The 17,816-nt window shown below is 38.9% G+C and overlaps 1 protein-coding gene across 2 annotated transcripts in view; it reads left to right on the top strand.

The window, feature by feature from the left end:
• Positions 1–9,259: 9,259 nt before the first annotated feature.
• Positions 9,260–17,816, top strand: part of LOC122646175 (vacuolar protein sorting-associated protein 54, chloroplastic) — a 130,514-nt gene continuing 121,957 nt past the window's right edge. For both annotated transcript variants that reach the window (XM_043839668.1, XM_043839669.1), the window contains exons 1-3: positions 9,260–10,618; positions 13,700–13,762; positions 16,789–16,868. In XM_043839668.1, the coding sequence (XP_043695603.1) occupies positions 9,710–10,618; positions 13,700–13,762; positions 16,789–16,868 (1,052 nt within the window). In that variant the 5' untranslated portion in view covers positions 9,260–9,709. The remainder of the gene's footprint in view (positions 10,619–13,699; positions 13,763–16,788; positions 16,869–17,816) is intronic.

Below are 17,816 nucleotides of genomic sequence, written 5' to 3' on the forward strand. Positions count from 1 at the left end.
ACAGAGCAGTTGGCGCTGCAACCGCTTGTCGGCCTCTGCAGTCTGCAATCACCCCCGCTGCAATTAATAGGAAGGGGGCAGGGGTATCTCGCCGGCCACCGTGAACGGAGAAGCAGAATAGGAAGGGACAGAGGGTATCTCTCCGGCCACCGTTGAGCTGAAATAGCAACGGAAATGAAGAAGATGAATGGGGCAGGGGTATCTCACCGTCTGCTAGGGTTCGAAGACATAGAAGACGGAGAATAGGAAAGGGCGAGGGAATTATCGCCCCCAGGGGGCGGTCAAGTGCGCATCATGCGGCTGCGGCACCGCCCATGTGTGCACAGTGGGCCCCACCGTGCACACATGGGTGGTGCCTAGCCGCACGATGGCACTTGACCACCACCAATACTGGGGCAATAAACATCCGGGTTTTTTGCGTGTTTTTAATTGTTTACCCAAAAAAAATGTTTTTTTAAATACATTAACTAAATTTAAAGTATAAGTTTTATATCCATATACTACGTAATTATACTATGTATAATATGATACCAAGTAAAAAACGTATTTTTTATCAGATTTATGAATATGTACGGTAAAAAACCTTTTTTTAAAATAAAATGTTCAGGTACGTGTTATATGCCTAATGGGGTCCACTCTAATGTATGAGCGCTAGATTGGGCCAGCTTAGTATGAGATAGATTAAAGGTCTTGATTTAACGCATTCCATCAGCTTCCGAGCTTTTGGCGTATCGGTCAAGTACCTAACATTTGGTATCAGAGTTGAGCACCACGTCACGGGTTCGAGTCACGGAAATGGCTACCTGGAGTAGAGTGAAAGCTGTCAAAAAAAGACTACCTGCCGTTAGGCAAAAACCTTGGAATAGAGTGGAGCCGCTTGGAAATAGCTACCTACCGCCAGAGTGAAAGCTTCCTAGAGTGAGAGTCGCCAAGGACAACGGCTACAGAAGCATGGTGGTCTGTTATATGCCTAATGGGGCCCACTCTATTCGTGGTCTGTTATATGCCTAATGGGGCCCGCCTAATATGGCCGCTAGATGGACCAGCCTAATATGGGATAGGTTAAATGTCTTGATTTAACGCATTCCATCAGTTTCAGAGCTTTTGGTGTATTTGTCAAGTACCTAACAGTACGCGTATAATACAAGAGCTTACTAACTAGTTCTAAACTCCTAATGTTCAGATTTTGTTTGGCTACTTTGGCTTGCAGTTTCGATTGAAGCCAAAAAGTTGAGATCCTTGTTGCCATGTTGAACTCCCATAGTAGTGTTCTTGCATGGTCATTGTTACATATGAATAGCACACATGAATGATTGATGATGGGGAAGTGTCTTGATTGATCAGGTTGCGTTATTGTGTGTTTAGGTTCATGCATGTTCATCTTATGGTGTTTCTATTTTGTATTCGGCTATTATATCCTGTTTATTTACCGTTAGATTGTTGTTTCACGAACTTACTAACTATGCTTTAGCAATGAAAAACAATAAGTGTGACTGTTACCTGTTTGAAATCATGTGAGGTTCTAATGTCTGATTAAGCTCAAAGTGATCTGAACCACATAAGCTTCCATACTCCATTTATAAGTTGCTTATATGAAAACAGTAAACTTTTTGAAAAAGTTCTCCCATAGACCCACAACCACATAAGTAAATGACAATTAGCAACTCCAAAATCCATGCTCAACACCTACAAGGTAGTGGCAACGTTGTTCTAACAGGCTTAACAACCCCAATCAGATTTCACCCCCTGGGTTGTTCCTCTATCAAAAAATGAATACTCAAAATCAACAGCCCCCCCAATCATATTTGTTTTCCCCTCTATATGACCATTAATTGCTTCAAATGGTTAGTTCTTTTAATATTTTTCTAGTGAAGGATAACAATAAAGATGCAATAGCGCATAAGTACCTGAGTCTGAAGAAGAAGGAACATTACTCTAATGAGAAGTAGCACAAGCCCAGGGAAAGGATACAAATTATAAGTTTTATCTATGGGTTTTACTTATCCACATCATGAATTGGCATTTATACATCCATGTCCGAACTCCCATGAGGCCATAAAAACATAATCAATGGTGCAAGGGAACGAGAGAGATACTTACAGAGAGGAAGAGGCCGGTGCAATCCATTGGGAATGGAGAAGAGACACTGCAATCCACAAGAAATGGAAACGGAGAAGAGGAAAGGGGCTCAATACCCTTAGATGGAAAGTGGAGACTCGTCGGAGCAGCTGTTGCAAGCTTGTGACCATTGCCATAAGGGATTTCCGGTTCCGAAGTCCATAGGTTTCTTTGGTTGTTATCGTTGAAGGAAGAGACTTTGGTTCGAAGGTTTGGAAGAAAAATAAGAGGTAGGGGTGTCAAAACCTAGCATGAACCAATAAAACTGACCGGAAAAACCCAGACCAAATCTACCCTTATCAGATTGGTTTGGGCCGGGGTACAATATGACCGGTTGAAACCCGAACCGCATTGAACCGCCCAATATCTATACCGAAAACCAAACCAAATGAAACCCATAAAAATATGTAGTAAGAGGTTATAAAGAGGCAGGATCCCATTCTCATACGTTATGAGTCGCACAGATGGAATCCACCATGAGTGGGTCCCACATGGTGGATGTCATCTGTGCGGCTCAGTCCCACTCTCGTACAAGAATGGGATCCCAACACGGTTATGAATATGTGAATTGATTGTCCATTGAACTCAATATTAGTGAGAAGATTTTTGGTTGCAAAGGGGAATTATTATCAATGAGTATAGATTTTTTGTTGTAATGATTAATGAGTAGAGATTATGAATAGAGAAATGATTTCTAACAATGCTTTCATATATCTCCTTGTGCAACAACTATGGTTTTTGCGTTTTTCTGTTATAAGAAACGGAAAAACACCTCAAAAAGTGTTTGATAAATGTGTTGTGTTTCTACTGTTTCTTGAAACATAAATTGAAATTTATGGGCCAAGAAACAGATTTGAAGAAACAAGTATGACTTGTTTTTTGTTTTTTGAAACAAGTTTGAAGGAAATTGTGGCCGATAAAATAAGGGGGGGGGGGATAGTCATTCCAGTTTGCTCGACTCTCCTAGCGCGTACAACTTGTCGGTCTTCAATCTAGGGTTGTTCTATTGCAACTCATCAGTCTTCGTTGTCCTGTAACTCTTCGGTCTTCTTTTCATCACAGCCCACTGGTCTCCTACCGCCAGCGCCATCGACTCTCCTACTGCCTGCAATTCTCCAGTCTTCTTTTCACTGCAAAATCCCCAAAACCCCTAATCATTTTGCTACCCAAAAATCTACAAACAAAATTAAAAGCGAAAGACCATGCATAGGCATGGGGTAGAGACCTTTTTTTGTGAGTGATGTAAGCTCTTTCTCCATCATTTATATCCTAATGACCCAAATAAGCCCCGAAGAAAGACCGGCGATACTAAAAACCCTACTCAAGATCTGAAAATTAAGAGGCATTTATTGGGCAGATTGTTATTTCCATCTTGTTTGACAACATGTTCAGTGATTTAGGAAGGAAATTAAACTCCAAATTTTGTTACAATCAATGGCTTTTTCTCGTCTCTTTCTCCTCATGTTGGTTTTGGTATCTCCTGCAACTTTGGGACTCAATTTTCTCTTCAACCCCTTCAATGCCACCACCAACCTAACACTCATCGGTGATGCCCGAATGGATAACTTATCTTTCATCAAATTAACCAATGATTCCACCTAGAATTCCATCAGACAAGCTTTCTACTTTTCTCCAATCACCATGAACACAACTTCTTCCTTGGTGTTGCAATTGTGTTCTAGAACTATTTTCGGAACAAGTTTTCCAAACACCCCCAAAATTGTTTATCATCATAGAAACAAAAAGAGCAATTTCTGTTGTTTCTCATCACAGAAACAACAAAAACGCTATCAAATTGTGCCAATGTTTTTTTGCCTTTATCATATTTTTTCGTTTCTGTTATGAAAAACATTTTTTTCTTCTAAAATGGTTTTTGGTAAACCTGTTCCATAACTGTTTTCAGAACAGAATAACATCAGTTGAGTCATTTGTTAAAACTTGCTTCAAAACATTTTTTTTTACCAAAATAATCACTTTATAAATTGCATAAATTTAATATGTGATTGCCACCATTATCATCTATGGTGCACCAAAATTAGTGACAAAAAAGAAAAAGTCAATACCATCTCCCACTTCAAAAACCATATGAACAAATATCATCCATGTCTGGAACAACAGTAGTTGGAAACCTCAATAGGCACCAAAACCTGTTGTTCAATATATGAATGCCATTAATCTCCACTATTGTTTAAGTTTAGTTTGTTGATTGCATTGAGAACGTTTCTTAACATTCTCGTACGATCCTCCGACCCTTTAATAGCACCTTCCAAATATCCTTTGATATAATTTGGTGAAAGGGACGGAGATGTAGATGTTAATGTTTCCAAACATCGCAACAAAGGTGGAGTATGTTGTAAAGAAGAGCTAGGTGTCACCTCTTCTATCCATTCGAAAATACCACAGCCACGATTATCAGCTTGTGGGACAATTAAATATGGTTGTCATACTTAAATATTATTTCTCCCAAGTTTTATAACGTAATTGTTGTACATCTTTTAATTTAAACATAGGGTTTAAAATTCACACATTTGGATGAGCAAATACACTCAATTGGAAAAATTTGAACCTAGGTTTTAAAAATCCCCAAAATTTAATGGCACTCAATGTTTATTCCTATATATATATATTTAAAATAAAAAGAGTACAAGTACTAGTTACAATGGGAATAAACATCGAGTGCCATTAAAATTTGGGGATTTTTAAAACCTTGGTTCGAATTTTTCCAATCGAGTGTATTTGCAAATTGTATTTGCTCATCCAAATGTATGGATTTTAAACTCTAGGTTTAAATTAGAAAATGTACAACAATTAGGTTTTAAAATTTGGGAGAAATAAAAGAGATAACATAATATTAACTGAGAAGAAGAAAAAGCAACTAGGAGAAGCCGTGCTTTAAGAAGATGCAAGCTAGTAGGCGGTAGCACGAGATGATCTCGCGACAAGCCTTGGCGATGGAGAGTTACAAGTTACAAGTGACTCAAGTCCTCTTTTCCTTTCGTTTATCTCACTTGAGCTATTATAGCTTGGCATATTTTCGACCCGAGCCCTAACCCGAATTCAAATGTAGGTCCGGAACCCAATGTCGTAGCACCGTATACGTTGTAGAATGTCGGTTGGGTGTTCGAGCGGGTAGAAGAGGAGGATGGAATCCTTGTATCAATACGACATCTACCAATAAAACGTCGGATACCTCCCCCGTGCTGTTGTGGAATCCACAATCAAATGTATAACTCTCGGTAAGCGACCCTAACATGACCACACTCCAATTTAATACTATTTAAAAAATAAATAAAAAAATATTATATTATAATAATGCAAGACTTATTATTATTATTATTAGTATTGGTTTTTTTTTTTGTTTTTTTTTAAACATATAAGTCTTTCATATTATAAGAATTTTTATTTAATTATAATACCCTAGGGATATTAATATACTATGGTATACATATATATATATATATATATATATATATAGTTATATATATAGTTATATACTAAGTAAATAGTGTTTTGTATATAGTATTATTTTATTTTATTTTACTTACTTAGTATAGAAAGTGGGTTTTAACATGTGGATAGGTTAAGGTTTAATGGCATTCTTAGAATCAAACACAAAGCTAAGTGGTTAGGTGTCAATTTAAAGACTAAATGGATAGGAGATATTTTGTGGGATTAGGAGAATCAAAATGGGGATTTCATAAATCAGGTTTTAGATTAGAAAACACACAAAGGTAAAACCAGAGACCATTTTCGTTTTTCCATTTCAGCAACATTGGAGAAAACATAGAAGAAATTGGAGAAAAGAAAGAGAAAAAGAGAGAAAAGAGAAAAGAGGAGGAAAAAAAAAAAAGATCAATGAGCAATTGGAAGGGATCAAGAAGAAGAGGACCAAAATTGGAAGTGGAGTAGTTCATCCCCATAGGTAAATGTTTCTTTTTCTGAATTTTTTTTTAAGTTTACAATGGATTTCAGATTTGGTTTAAGGAAGGAAAAAAATAATAAAACAAAAATGGAAGGAGTGTAGGAGAGGATAAGAGAGAGGGTGTGTGGGTTCTAAAAGAGAAGGAAGAAGAGAGGAAGAGAAGGGGAGGAGAGAGAGAGAGAAAATGGTGTGGAGAAGGGGGTTCGGCCATGATGGCTAACCACCGCCCTCTCCCTTATTGGCAATAGAGGTGGTGGCTCTGGCCGCCGAATCTGACCACCACACATGGTGGTGGTTGTGACCCTGTTCCATCTAAAAAAAAAAAGAAAAAGGACTGCTATGTGCAAGAAACGAAAGTGGGAACTTGAGGTTGAAGATGGGTGAAGAGAAACTCTCTCCACCCGGTTCGATTTGGGTTGGTTTTATCTAACCCAACCTAACTAAAGCTTGTTTGGCAACATATGTAAGTATAGCTAAGAGGCCCAACTCACAATACATAAAACCAAACAAACCCCTAAACATCAACTTAAACTAAAGCCTAAGGTCTGTTTGGAGGGACAGCAAAACAAAAAAAAATTATAATTAGGTGCCTAATATGATTAACCAAACAGTACCTACAACATGAAACCTTTGAAAATCAAATTTTCAAAATTGGCACCCTATACGAAAATAGAGATATCTCACTCTCCAGAACTTCAAATCCGCTGATTCTAAAACCTTTGTAAACTAGACTCGACGGCGGACATTTTTTGTTTATGAACTAAAATCAGATTTGGAGTTTATGGGTCCCATTTTGGCCGGTGAACATACCCAATTGGCAGATTAAAATTTCTGAACAGATCTAATGAAAACAGTGATAACTCACAAACGGTACATTTTAAATTCACAAAACCAACGCCAAAATTTTTGTAACAGAAGCATGTTCTAAAACCATATTTTGGTCCAACACCCATTCTGAACAGAAACTCCCCAAACTTGATCTCGAAGTCAAGGTTTAGACAAAGACATGGATTTTGGACAGTTGGGCTATGCTGATCGTATGTCCCTTACCGTAAATGATTTTAGTTCGATTCTAGTGCCATTAAAATCACAATAGAAAGAAGTACAATTTTCATAAAGAAGCTCAAAACCAAAACTTAACATATAAGGCCCGACAGTACAACAAAGTCACCTAAAACGCAAATGAACAAGAAACAAACAAAGATTAAACAAAATATCGATTACGGATTCTAATGAAATGAACCTTGTAATAGGAAATTATATATTTCACCGGGACCAATTCCGAAGCTTATCTCTGACCCAGACTTGGTAGAATTTGCACGAAAAAGAAAAGGTAAGTGGGGGTAGGCTTTGATTTCTCTTGGGAATGTTTAATTCATTACTTGATATATATGTTTGAAACCTTACGCATGTTTAAATTTCCATTTTATTTGTAATAAGTTGTTGATTCTATTATTTATGATTTGAGGTTATAAATGGTATGCCGTGGAATGATTTGTAGATGTAAATTCTTGTGCTAGATTAGATGCCATGGTCGGTTTGGAAATGAGAGGTATGGTGTGCCGTAGTATGGGATGCAGGAGCACTGTATACCTCGTACCATGCCAATTAGATTGCATATGGCTAGGAATGTCATTCCCTAGTACTACAATCCTTACCAGTAGGGATTCAGGTGTTGGGTGATCATAGCTCATTGTCATTGAGGAGTGTGAAGTACGCCGGGATGGGGTCCAGGCTATGATTCTCTGGGTCTACTCACAAAGAGATCTGGAGGATTACGACCGGTGTGGGCTTCACACAACAATTGAGGATATGTCTCGGGGAAGTGAGAAGGAACCGAGAATGTTTCCCAAATTGTTAGCGTAGCACAGACTTAGTGACTTAGGCATTTCTGTTAGGTGGAACTAAGAATAAAATTGAATTCATGCACATAGGGCTTTGCTTGTTTATGTCTGTGAGTGTGTGTGGTTGGTTTATCCTTTACTTGCTGGGCTCGGTGGAGCTCACCCCTGTGGAATGTTTTTTTTTAGATGATCCTGCAGGTAGACGTGATGGCAGTGGGGAAGATTATTTTGAGGCGGAGGCTGATGGTTATAGTGACCTTGCTAGTTTGGACCCGGAGGGGTGTGACCCGTCTTACATGGACGATCAAGGTGTCCCTGAAAAATAGGGACTGATGACGAGGAGCTCGTTTATCTATTGATGTTATATAGTTTTTTTGGTGGACGTGGTCTACTGTAAATATTGTTTAGTCTGGTGGTTTTGGCCCGATGGTTGGGCATCGTACCTTCTGAAAGTTTGGATGTTTAATGACAATGTAAATAACTTGTAAATTATCTAGTAGATTCTTTACTTTTCGTGCACTTTGATCCGGGACATATCTGTCATTTTATCATTGTGTTTAGCTTATGACGTGTATCTACAGCTTTATGATCCTGGAGGTCCTTGAATACATCGGGTATTCGGGTCAACCCACGAATCCTCCTAAGGGGTGGTTTCGGGGTGTGACATGAGCCGTGGCAATAAGGGGGTTTTATTGGGAACTTGTTGTTTTAATTCAACCCTTTTGTTCCCCAAAGTTCATTTTTTAATTTGCGTATACCATGTTTTGCAAAAGGTATTCCAAACTCAAATATGAGGCTAGTTAAACGAAAAAACAAACCGGTGTTAGCAAACACTTTATTTTGTTTTTTTTGTTCTACTAGCACAGAAAAACACAAAAAATGTTTCAATAGAGCGTTGCCAAACGCAGCCTAAAAGTGCGTTTTGGAATGCACTTCATTTTTGGAGGCATTATTGGATGTGAGAATAGAATGTACACGAAACGTATTTATTGATATTTTAGAATCTGTTCCCAATCTATGATACATTCTATATATTTTAGAATGTGTTCTCAATCTATAATACATTCCAACAATGTATACCAAACGGCGCTTAAAAATATTGGCAAATGCGAATCGTTCAAGTAAGCGCAATCGTATCTTTCCAGAAAACTTACTTAACGGCGTCTTCCAACGACACGGCAACTCACGTGGGCCAATCAAACGGGGGAAAATAATTTAATTTTTTTACCTAAAGTACTAAAAAAAAAAATAAATAAATCTGTACGACGTATTTATATTGGAAGCGTGACTGGCCTCAGTAACGAATTTGTGAGGTTAGCAAACCCTCGATTAAAAACTCCCCGGACAGAGTTCATTTGCCCTTAAAACAATAGAATCCTCCGTCACTCTCCACCTCTCTCCTCCTAATTTCAGATCCGACATCCGAGACCGAGCTTGATCTCTCGTTCACTTGAGTGTTGAGAGCTCACATAGAAGTTTTTGCACAGCAGAAGGAACCTAGCGTTTTTCGTTCTTCGCTATACGCATTTGAATTTCTTCGAACATTTGCAATCTCATTTCATCTATCGTATTGAATATTGATCATATAGACCAACTCGATTGAATTGGATCTGTGACTTCCTTGTCACGATCTGGTATGGTCGATAGCAGATCACGCGTTGCCATCTGAGATTGTTCTCACTGAAACACAACTTCCTAATTCTGGGCTTCTCAGATGTAATTTCGATTCTCATTGTCCGTGTCTTTGTTTTATTTTTAATGGAGAAAATCGGCTAGCCGATGGGATCGAAATCTGGCCTAATTCATGGTTTATAGATCATAAAGAATGGATGCATCTTCCCCGCCGGGAAGTTTCTCGGTGGTTGAGAGGACAAGCAGTAATAACAGTTTGGCTCTCGGTCGAACTAGTTCGGCTTCGATCAGGTCGCTTACAGAGCACGAATCGTCTGCATCTTCCTCTTTTGGTGGAAGTCAAAGCTTAGCTTCGATTCTGAACAATCCACATGTTGGCAAGTCTGGTGTTTATGGCTCTGATGCTTCTTGGGTGGGTTGGTGGTCTTCCTCGTCAGGCGGCGGTCCGCCCGAATTGGCACCCTTGACGCTGAACAAGGCGGTGTCCTTCACGGAGGTGAACCGATCCGATTTCCAACGTTACTTGGCTTCGATCTTGGAGTCATATGCAAAATTCGAGGACATCAGGCACCATGCCACTAAAGAAAACAGTGACTCGGTTGAGACCAGTTTGGCATCCTTGAATTCTTTTAGTATTACCGGTGCCGGAGAAGGGGAGGTCGCCCGCGGTCAAGGTGAAGCTCTTGTTGCGTGTCTGAGAGAAGTCCCATCTTTGTATTTCAAAGAAGATTTTGCGCTGGAAGATGGGGGGACATTTCGTGCGGCTTGCCCGTTCTCGACTCTATCGGAGAATGTGGTGTTGCAGGAGAAGTTATCGCAGTACTTGGATGTTGTTGAGTTGCACTTGGTGAAGGAGATCGCGCTTCGATCGGATTCTTTCTTCGAAGCTCAGGGGCAACTGCAAGACTTGAATGTCAAGATTGTAGAGGCATGCGGTCGGATCCGTGAACTGAAGGAGACCATAAGGCTCTTAGACTTGGATTTGGTTGATTCCGCCAGGCAGATTCAGGGGTTGAATGTGACGAGGGGCAATCTGTTGGCTCTCCAACGAAAACTGAGGCTCATCTTAAATGTGAACCAAGCACTTTCAGCTCTGAAGCTGGTAACTGATTTGTTTCCTTTTATAATGTGCGGGCAGCTGTTTTATGTTCATTTCCTGTATTTGCCTACATTTCTCTTTCTCCGTGGTACTGAATTTCTGAGATAACATAGGGCACAATACCCGGATTACTAAATGATGCCTGAATCATGAACCTGTTCATTCAATATCCACAGCTTCCGTGCTTGATTTGTTACCTGGTTGTTGCGGGCATGCCTTTGTTCAATCTTGTTCTGTTTCTCTCTGCGTATAGTGTATCTGAGGGCATAACATACATTGATTAATGTGTTCATGCTGGCACGATGTCCAAGCATTTCGTGAATTCATTATCCAAAAAACCAAACCTTCGTTGGATTCTCTATTTCAGAAGGTTATGAAGCAACATTGGAAGTTCAACAAACTGATTCTTGCAGGATTGTAGTGGTGAATTGAAGTTACAGTTTCTATTCCCATTGGTTCTGATATGGATATATGCTAATTTTATGTGTATATCTAGTCGTATAAGGTTTATTGTCTTATGTTTTGGTTTGTTCCTCTCTCAAACTTGGGATTTCCATAAAGAAAACAACTTTCTCCGCCCTGGTCTTCAGAAAGTTATATGAAATAAACCTGTAGAGAGAGAAAAGCTTTCCTCATGTATGTGTATAATTACATCCACTGTGCAACAAAGAAAAGGTAGGAAAGAATATGTGTCTAAAATATCTGCTGTTGTCCCAGAAATCTGTTCTATCAATGCCTGATGAAAACCGGTTGATGTGGCAATAATCAACCATTTTGAACACCAACCAGACATGTGGAATATAATCCCACGCTGATTACAGGTCAATTAATGCATTGAAAGTTGTGTTTGGAATAAAATAATCCCTATACAGAACGAGCAGGTGAAGTTACCCATCTAGGGTTTGCAGTAAACTTGAAGAAGTACAGAGAATCTATTTTCCTACAGGTCAAGTAATCTGGAAAGGTGAAGCAACCAGGATAATTAGAAGGCTGCGGCCAGGTTAAACACATTTCTTGAATTGGTTTGTTTAGCCAAAAGCTTAACAACAAATTGTGGTGTAGCCTAGGAAGGTTATCACGCTAGGACCAATTCTGGTAGAGAATATTATCTGGATCCAAAATAAAATACCTGCGATGGTGAATGGTGATGAAAATGAATGATGGAGATGATGAGGATGATGGTGATGATGATAGTTGAAGATGAAGATAGATAGGTGGCAGCCTAGAGTCGCACTGGTTGCCCAGCCATAGGAGTCCCACCTAGGCACATTTGATTCTCACTAGTAAGTTTTTAAAGAGAGGATTTTCACAAAGTTCTGGATGCTGTAAAATTTAATGGGTGCCAGCCAGAATTTGCATCATATAGAGGTGGAGATCTTGAGTACAACGAAATAACATTAAAGAAACTCTTAGAATTCCAAAACCCCTTTGGAATTCCCCATACATAGATAACAATTCCTAGACATGGAAACAACAATCAAGATATTGAAACTGATAAGGTGAAGGCACTTAATGCTGCCTTGGAATATGAAAAGACATGAAAAGAATCTGCTTGCCAGAATTTTGACTGCTCCAAGAGTCCACGATTTGGCTTGGAAGGGCTGGATCTGAACCAGGCCAGGCTAGGCAGTGGGTCTGGTCTTGGACTTGGGCTGGCCTCTCTTTCTAGAGTACTTCTTGGAGAACTACTGATCAGGTCTTTTTGAGGGGTCAGCTGCTGGATCAGATGGATGCTCTGCATCAAATTGCACCAACGAGTTATGAGCTATAACCCAATTATCAGGGGAAAAGTTATCAAGAACCAGAAGCAGCGATTCTGTAATAATAGGATGTTCAGAATTCCAGGGACAAACTTCTTGAATCAATAACAGATTTACAATTAATATGATAGAATTGAGAAAAGAATGACCCAGAATTCAGAATCAATACCCACTAGTCACTTTCAGATTCATAGCAAGTGTCAGTGGCAAATTGTGCTGGAGCATTGAATTTTTGAATGTCATCGGTTACTTGCAAAAGAAATTAAGGATAAAGGATGCCTATCGACTAATCTCCTACATCACCAGCCCATCAGTGATGATACAGTCTATGCCCTAACATCTTAGCTAATTTCCCTCTCTTTCAAGTCCATCTATTGGGGGCTATTTGGTGGCATTATGGTAATATTTGAATTGGAGATATTTTGATGAGGTATGTACCAAGTGACTACATTATTTTCAGTACTCAAATTATTGGCTAATTCCTATGTTTTTGTTGTAGTAGCTGGTAAAGCCTTGAACACAGTTCTCAAATATTTCTTGCTTCCAATCTTTGTGGCAAGATCATGCCAAAAGTTTCTCATTGACAATTTTTGAATCACCAATGCGTATAGATTGATGATACTGGAAACCTACTCAGATTCCATCTGAAAGTGCTTGCACAATGTCATATTTAATAAGCTTCCATGTGGAAGAAGTTTCTATGCTAATATGCCTAGGCCATTTTATGAGAACTGCCTTGTTCATTAATCCGTCATCCCAATACTGAGGCAGCCTCCTTTTTTTTGAAGGGGGGGGGTGGTTGTTTATGAATTCACTTCCAATTTCAGTTGGCAAGTGAATTTTTTCTCTCAATTCCTCCTCTTTGCAAAGGAAGCATCTTTGGAGATTTTCCAGTACTTAAATTATTGAGGTCAGCGTTTTGAAGAGATCTATAATATGCACTTTCTAAAAGTACTTGCACAAAAATTTTTCTTTTTTAATAAAGGCGTTGTCTCCCTTGTAAAAAAGCCATTTCTTCCACTTGCCAACAAAATCCATTATTTTTGTTATCAGATTCCTCATTGAAGGGGATCTCGTTTTGACTCCTACAAGCCAACTCAAATATGCGAAGAGGTGTTAACATTTTTTTCCCCTTCTACATGTCTCTCACCAGTGGAATCTCTGTAATGGCTATATGTTATTGCGTAGCTGATATTTACTTGGTTATTTGTTTAAAACAATGTTTCGTGAATTTAAGTTTATTTTTTTTATTTTTATTTTTATGAATATCCCTCATATCACTGTGTTCATGAATTTATTTGTTTCCCTTGTGTGCACTGTGCAGCTAGTTGCAGCGGCAGATTGTGCTGGAGCATTGGATGTCATTGATGACTTGCAAAATTTATTGGTAAATTCTTAAATCTATTGATGAATTTTGGAATTTTTTTTTGGGTATATCATACTTTGTAGGAAGCTTTATTGGCATCTTTATTATTTGAGGACAACTATATTATGTAATAAATTTTAATAAAATCGGCCAATTTCTTTGATTTTCCTGCATCACCATATGACCAGCAACACATGCATTTTTTTTCACGAAGAGAAATGCCAGATAGTTACGGCATCTGCCTGCTCTCAGTCTTAATTTTGTCTGAAGTGCTTTGTATTCTGCAGTACTCATTTCCATCCGCTGCTCCTCTCCATCACTTTCCACTGCATTTGGAGGAAGGTTTTGACAGACCACTTGACTAGTTTATGGGTTCAAGAAAGTAAACTTTATCGCATTTAAGGTTTATAGGCTTATGATGAGGGTGGACCTTGGAGAAACGGTTAGGTTGCTCCATTGTGACCAAGTGGTGACGGGTTTGGGTTCGAGTCTCTGGAAACAGCCTCTCTACAAAGCAGGGGTAAGGCAGACCCTTCCCAGACCCCGCAGTGGTGGGAGCCTCGTGCACTGAGTACGCCCTTTTTAGGCTTATGATATACAACGAATATAGGAAATAGGAGTTCAAACATAAAGAGGGTTTAAATATGGGACAGGTTGTTTCCCACTGTTGCTTAGCTTTTCTATACTAAAATACTATGTTCCTAATTCAAGATCTTTTCATATTAGCCCTTCGATCTAGATTGAGGTCCACAGATTGCCACATCTGCAAAAGAGTGGCTCCAGGGCCTCTTAGGAGGATTAAAGGGGCCAAGGTCTTGGTTGCCTTTAGCCTTAGAATACTCTCCAAGGGCTTTGGCCACCTTGATGCTCTCCTGCATCAGTTGGTGGTCAATTATTTTTGATTATTTTATGGAAATTACTGCCAACGAAGCTGGCATTGTCCTCAGTTGTTTGCATTGATCCAATCTGCTTTCAGACCTAGATTTGGCTTTTCAGAATGGAATATGCACTGCCACCACTGGCATGGGAGAAGAATCAGTGAGGCTTATATGAAAACCCTCACAATCATAGCAGGGATTATCATGTGACTAGAACATCATTTAACGGACTTGCTGAAGCCAATGTTTAGTTTACAAATGGCAATGGATGGGTAGTCCATGTTTCCTGTATTATAAGCACTTTAAAATGTACTTCCAATCTAAATTAGAATTTGGTATCTGACAGGTTTTCAAGTGCATGAGGTATTACAAATGGTAGTTTTTGGAAGAATCCACTGCAACTTGGAGATATGAATGGGGCACTTCTAATCATTCTTGACACTCCATGGATTCTTCATTGTGTGGAATCTGTCAAAATGGGCTCGACCAGCAAAGGATGCACAGATTAATTTGCTTAATACCCATCAGTTAACATGACCTAGAGTTTTATAGAATTCAGGGGCCATAAGTGATAGTCTTAGCTCATATTGGGCCTCCATCCATCATTGATGATGCCCAGCATGTCAGGGTTTCATATAAAAAACCCCATTGAGTCCATATACTTTGTAACAAGAGGTCAGGCTATATTAGCACTTGATCTGTCCTTCAGAGTTCAGACCAAATTTAGGAGACTGAAATAGGCAAACATGAGTTTAGTGTGGTTTTTATGTAGGCGGTGCTTCTTTTCGCCACCTGTAGTCTGTAGATGACAAATCATTCGTGGCATTGGATGGTTTTTGCCAATGGCTGTACTCATAAGATTTTTATTTGGGATATCTGCGGTAATTTCACCCCAAAACCTAAATTCTTACCCTCCCAAGAATTCTGGGGTTTTGCCTCCACATCTACTCCGGTCCTACTTGTGCCCCAACTCTGATCAGTTTAGTCACTTTAGTGGTCTGGTGTTATCCTTTCCCAGTCTTACCCCCTCTCTTCATCATCCATACGTATGTGTATATTGCGGGGTGAAATTTGAAAGATGGATAGGAGGTTCCTTGAGAATTGTGAGGGTGCTGATCAAATTGCTTCACAAGCTAATCTGGGTGCAAGAGTGCATGCATTTTGCCAGTGTGAGAGGATGATCAGCAGGGGAATAAAATGCAGACTCCATATCTTTTTATATGAATTGGCTCTAGTACTTAAATGGGTTATTTTTGGAATGTGCCTGACTTGTAAACTCACTGTTCAAGTGTTTTATAAGAATGTGAATTTTCTTTATTTTATCTTTAAGTAATTTTCTTATTTGGAGTCAGCTCTAGAGTTTGAGTCTGCAAGGTTCTATACTAGTTTCATGATAAATATATAGGCTGCTGTCAGCCATTTTAAACACTTGGATTTGCATTGGATGCTTATTGGTTCAGAGATTTCTGAATCATGTGTATTTGATTTTAGTTGTGGTAGGGCTCAATCCTAGTATGACTGTGGATAGTGTTGTTTGGAGGACAAGGACCCGTGTAGCCGACCCCTTGAAGGGGGATGTTGCTTTGACTACTGCTTTTACTTCTTTCTTTACTTATTTTCCTTTTTACTTCTCTTTTCTACTATTGTCATAGCCTCTTTTGGATCCATGTAGCCGACCCCATTTAGTTGGGATAAGGTTATGGTTGTTGTGGTGTGTTTGATTTTAGTTGAATCCTGTGGTGTTCTCCCAAGGTCATGGCCTTTTTTATTTGAACTATAACTTGTTTCTAGTTGCTGCTACACAGCTTGAAGCTATTCCATGTGGAAGAGAAAAAATATTTTACTCTTCTTTGTCCTTTTTCTGTCTCTCTTTGGAGCTCTGCTCCTCTTGCTTGTATTCCTTGTAGGCATTTGAGTTTAAAAAAGAAAAGGAAAAGAGAGATGCATTATTTTTTTAGCTAGCTTGACTTTCTTTTAAGCTTTTCTTGGGGATTTGGAGTGGTCCATTTCATGACTTTGTGGCAAGAACCTTTTTGTTTTCACTTTCCACAAGTGTTGCGTATACTGCATGGTTAATGTTACTAACTGGCTTGCTCAGGAAAAGTGCTCAATCTCTCTTCTTGATTTATTTATCTAATCAGAGTTGTCTTTTTTTTTTTGGTTTGACAGGATGGTGATGAGCTTACCGGTCTTCATTGCTTCCGTCACCTTCGGGACCAGTTAGCAACATCTCTGGATTCCATTAACAGGTGTGTAGTAAGTCTTGAGAGCCAATACGATATGCAAGAAGCAGATGCAACTTCAAATCAGTGGACCATGATATATTCAACACAATATATATTTTATACTGTAATATAGTTAAATGGTTGCAACATAAAATATATATATATATATATATGAACAGAAGTGTCGTGAAGCAAAGGTGCACAGAGGAAAAAAAGTGACATTTGAATGATCTTTGAAAATCTCTGCATCGACATTGTGGAGAATTCATATCAATGTTCAGAATAAATGAACTGTACGATATTACTTGTATCAACTTGACATCATTAAATGTTTGGTTGATCCCTTTAGACTTCCAAACCTCAAAAAATCTGATCAGGGAGTAAACAAAACCATTTTTGTGCAATTAATAAGGTAGAAATTGATTGTTTTTCGTATAAATTATGTGTTTTTCTAATCTTCACTTCTACTTTTTTGAAATTCTTCTGATTAATCATTTTGTTCCAAGATCTAAAGCAGAATCGATATCGAACCAGTAGCAGGATTGCATCTAGGGACAAATCAGTATTGATAAAAGTAATTTCTAACATTTCTTTTTACAAATGAAATAAGAAATAAAAGGGATATGACCTTGTTGAATTAACCACCAAAGGCCTGCGGGAATGGAATGACTACCAAACCCAACCTATTGCTTCCCCACAATAGGGCTGGAGATGCATCACCACAGTCCAAGGAGCAACATCAGCATTGACCCAAATAGGCCAAAACCAAGTTTCTCAATCACTCAAAATTGTAGGGCATGTGTTCCCCTTGCTTGTATTTATAAAATTAGAGGCTGTGTTACAAGCATGGTTCAAAATCTCGCGATATTTCGCCGAAATATCGCTTAATTTCGTATATCTCGAGCTTACCGAGATCGAAATCAGGTCGAAATGAAAAATACCATATTTAAGTCGATATCTCGTGAGATATCG

This window comes from Telopea speciosissima, chromosome 11, assembly GCF_018873765.1.
Source record: "Telopea speciosissima isolate NSW1024214 ecotype Mountain lineage chromosome 11, Tspe_v1, whole genome shotgun sequence".
NCBI classification, from domain to species: Eukaryota; Viridiplantae; Streptophyta; class Magnoliopsida; order Proteales; family Proteaceae; genus Telopea; species Telopea speciosissima.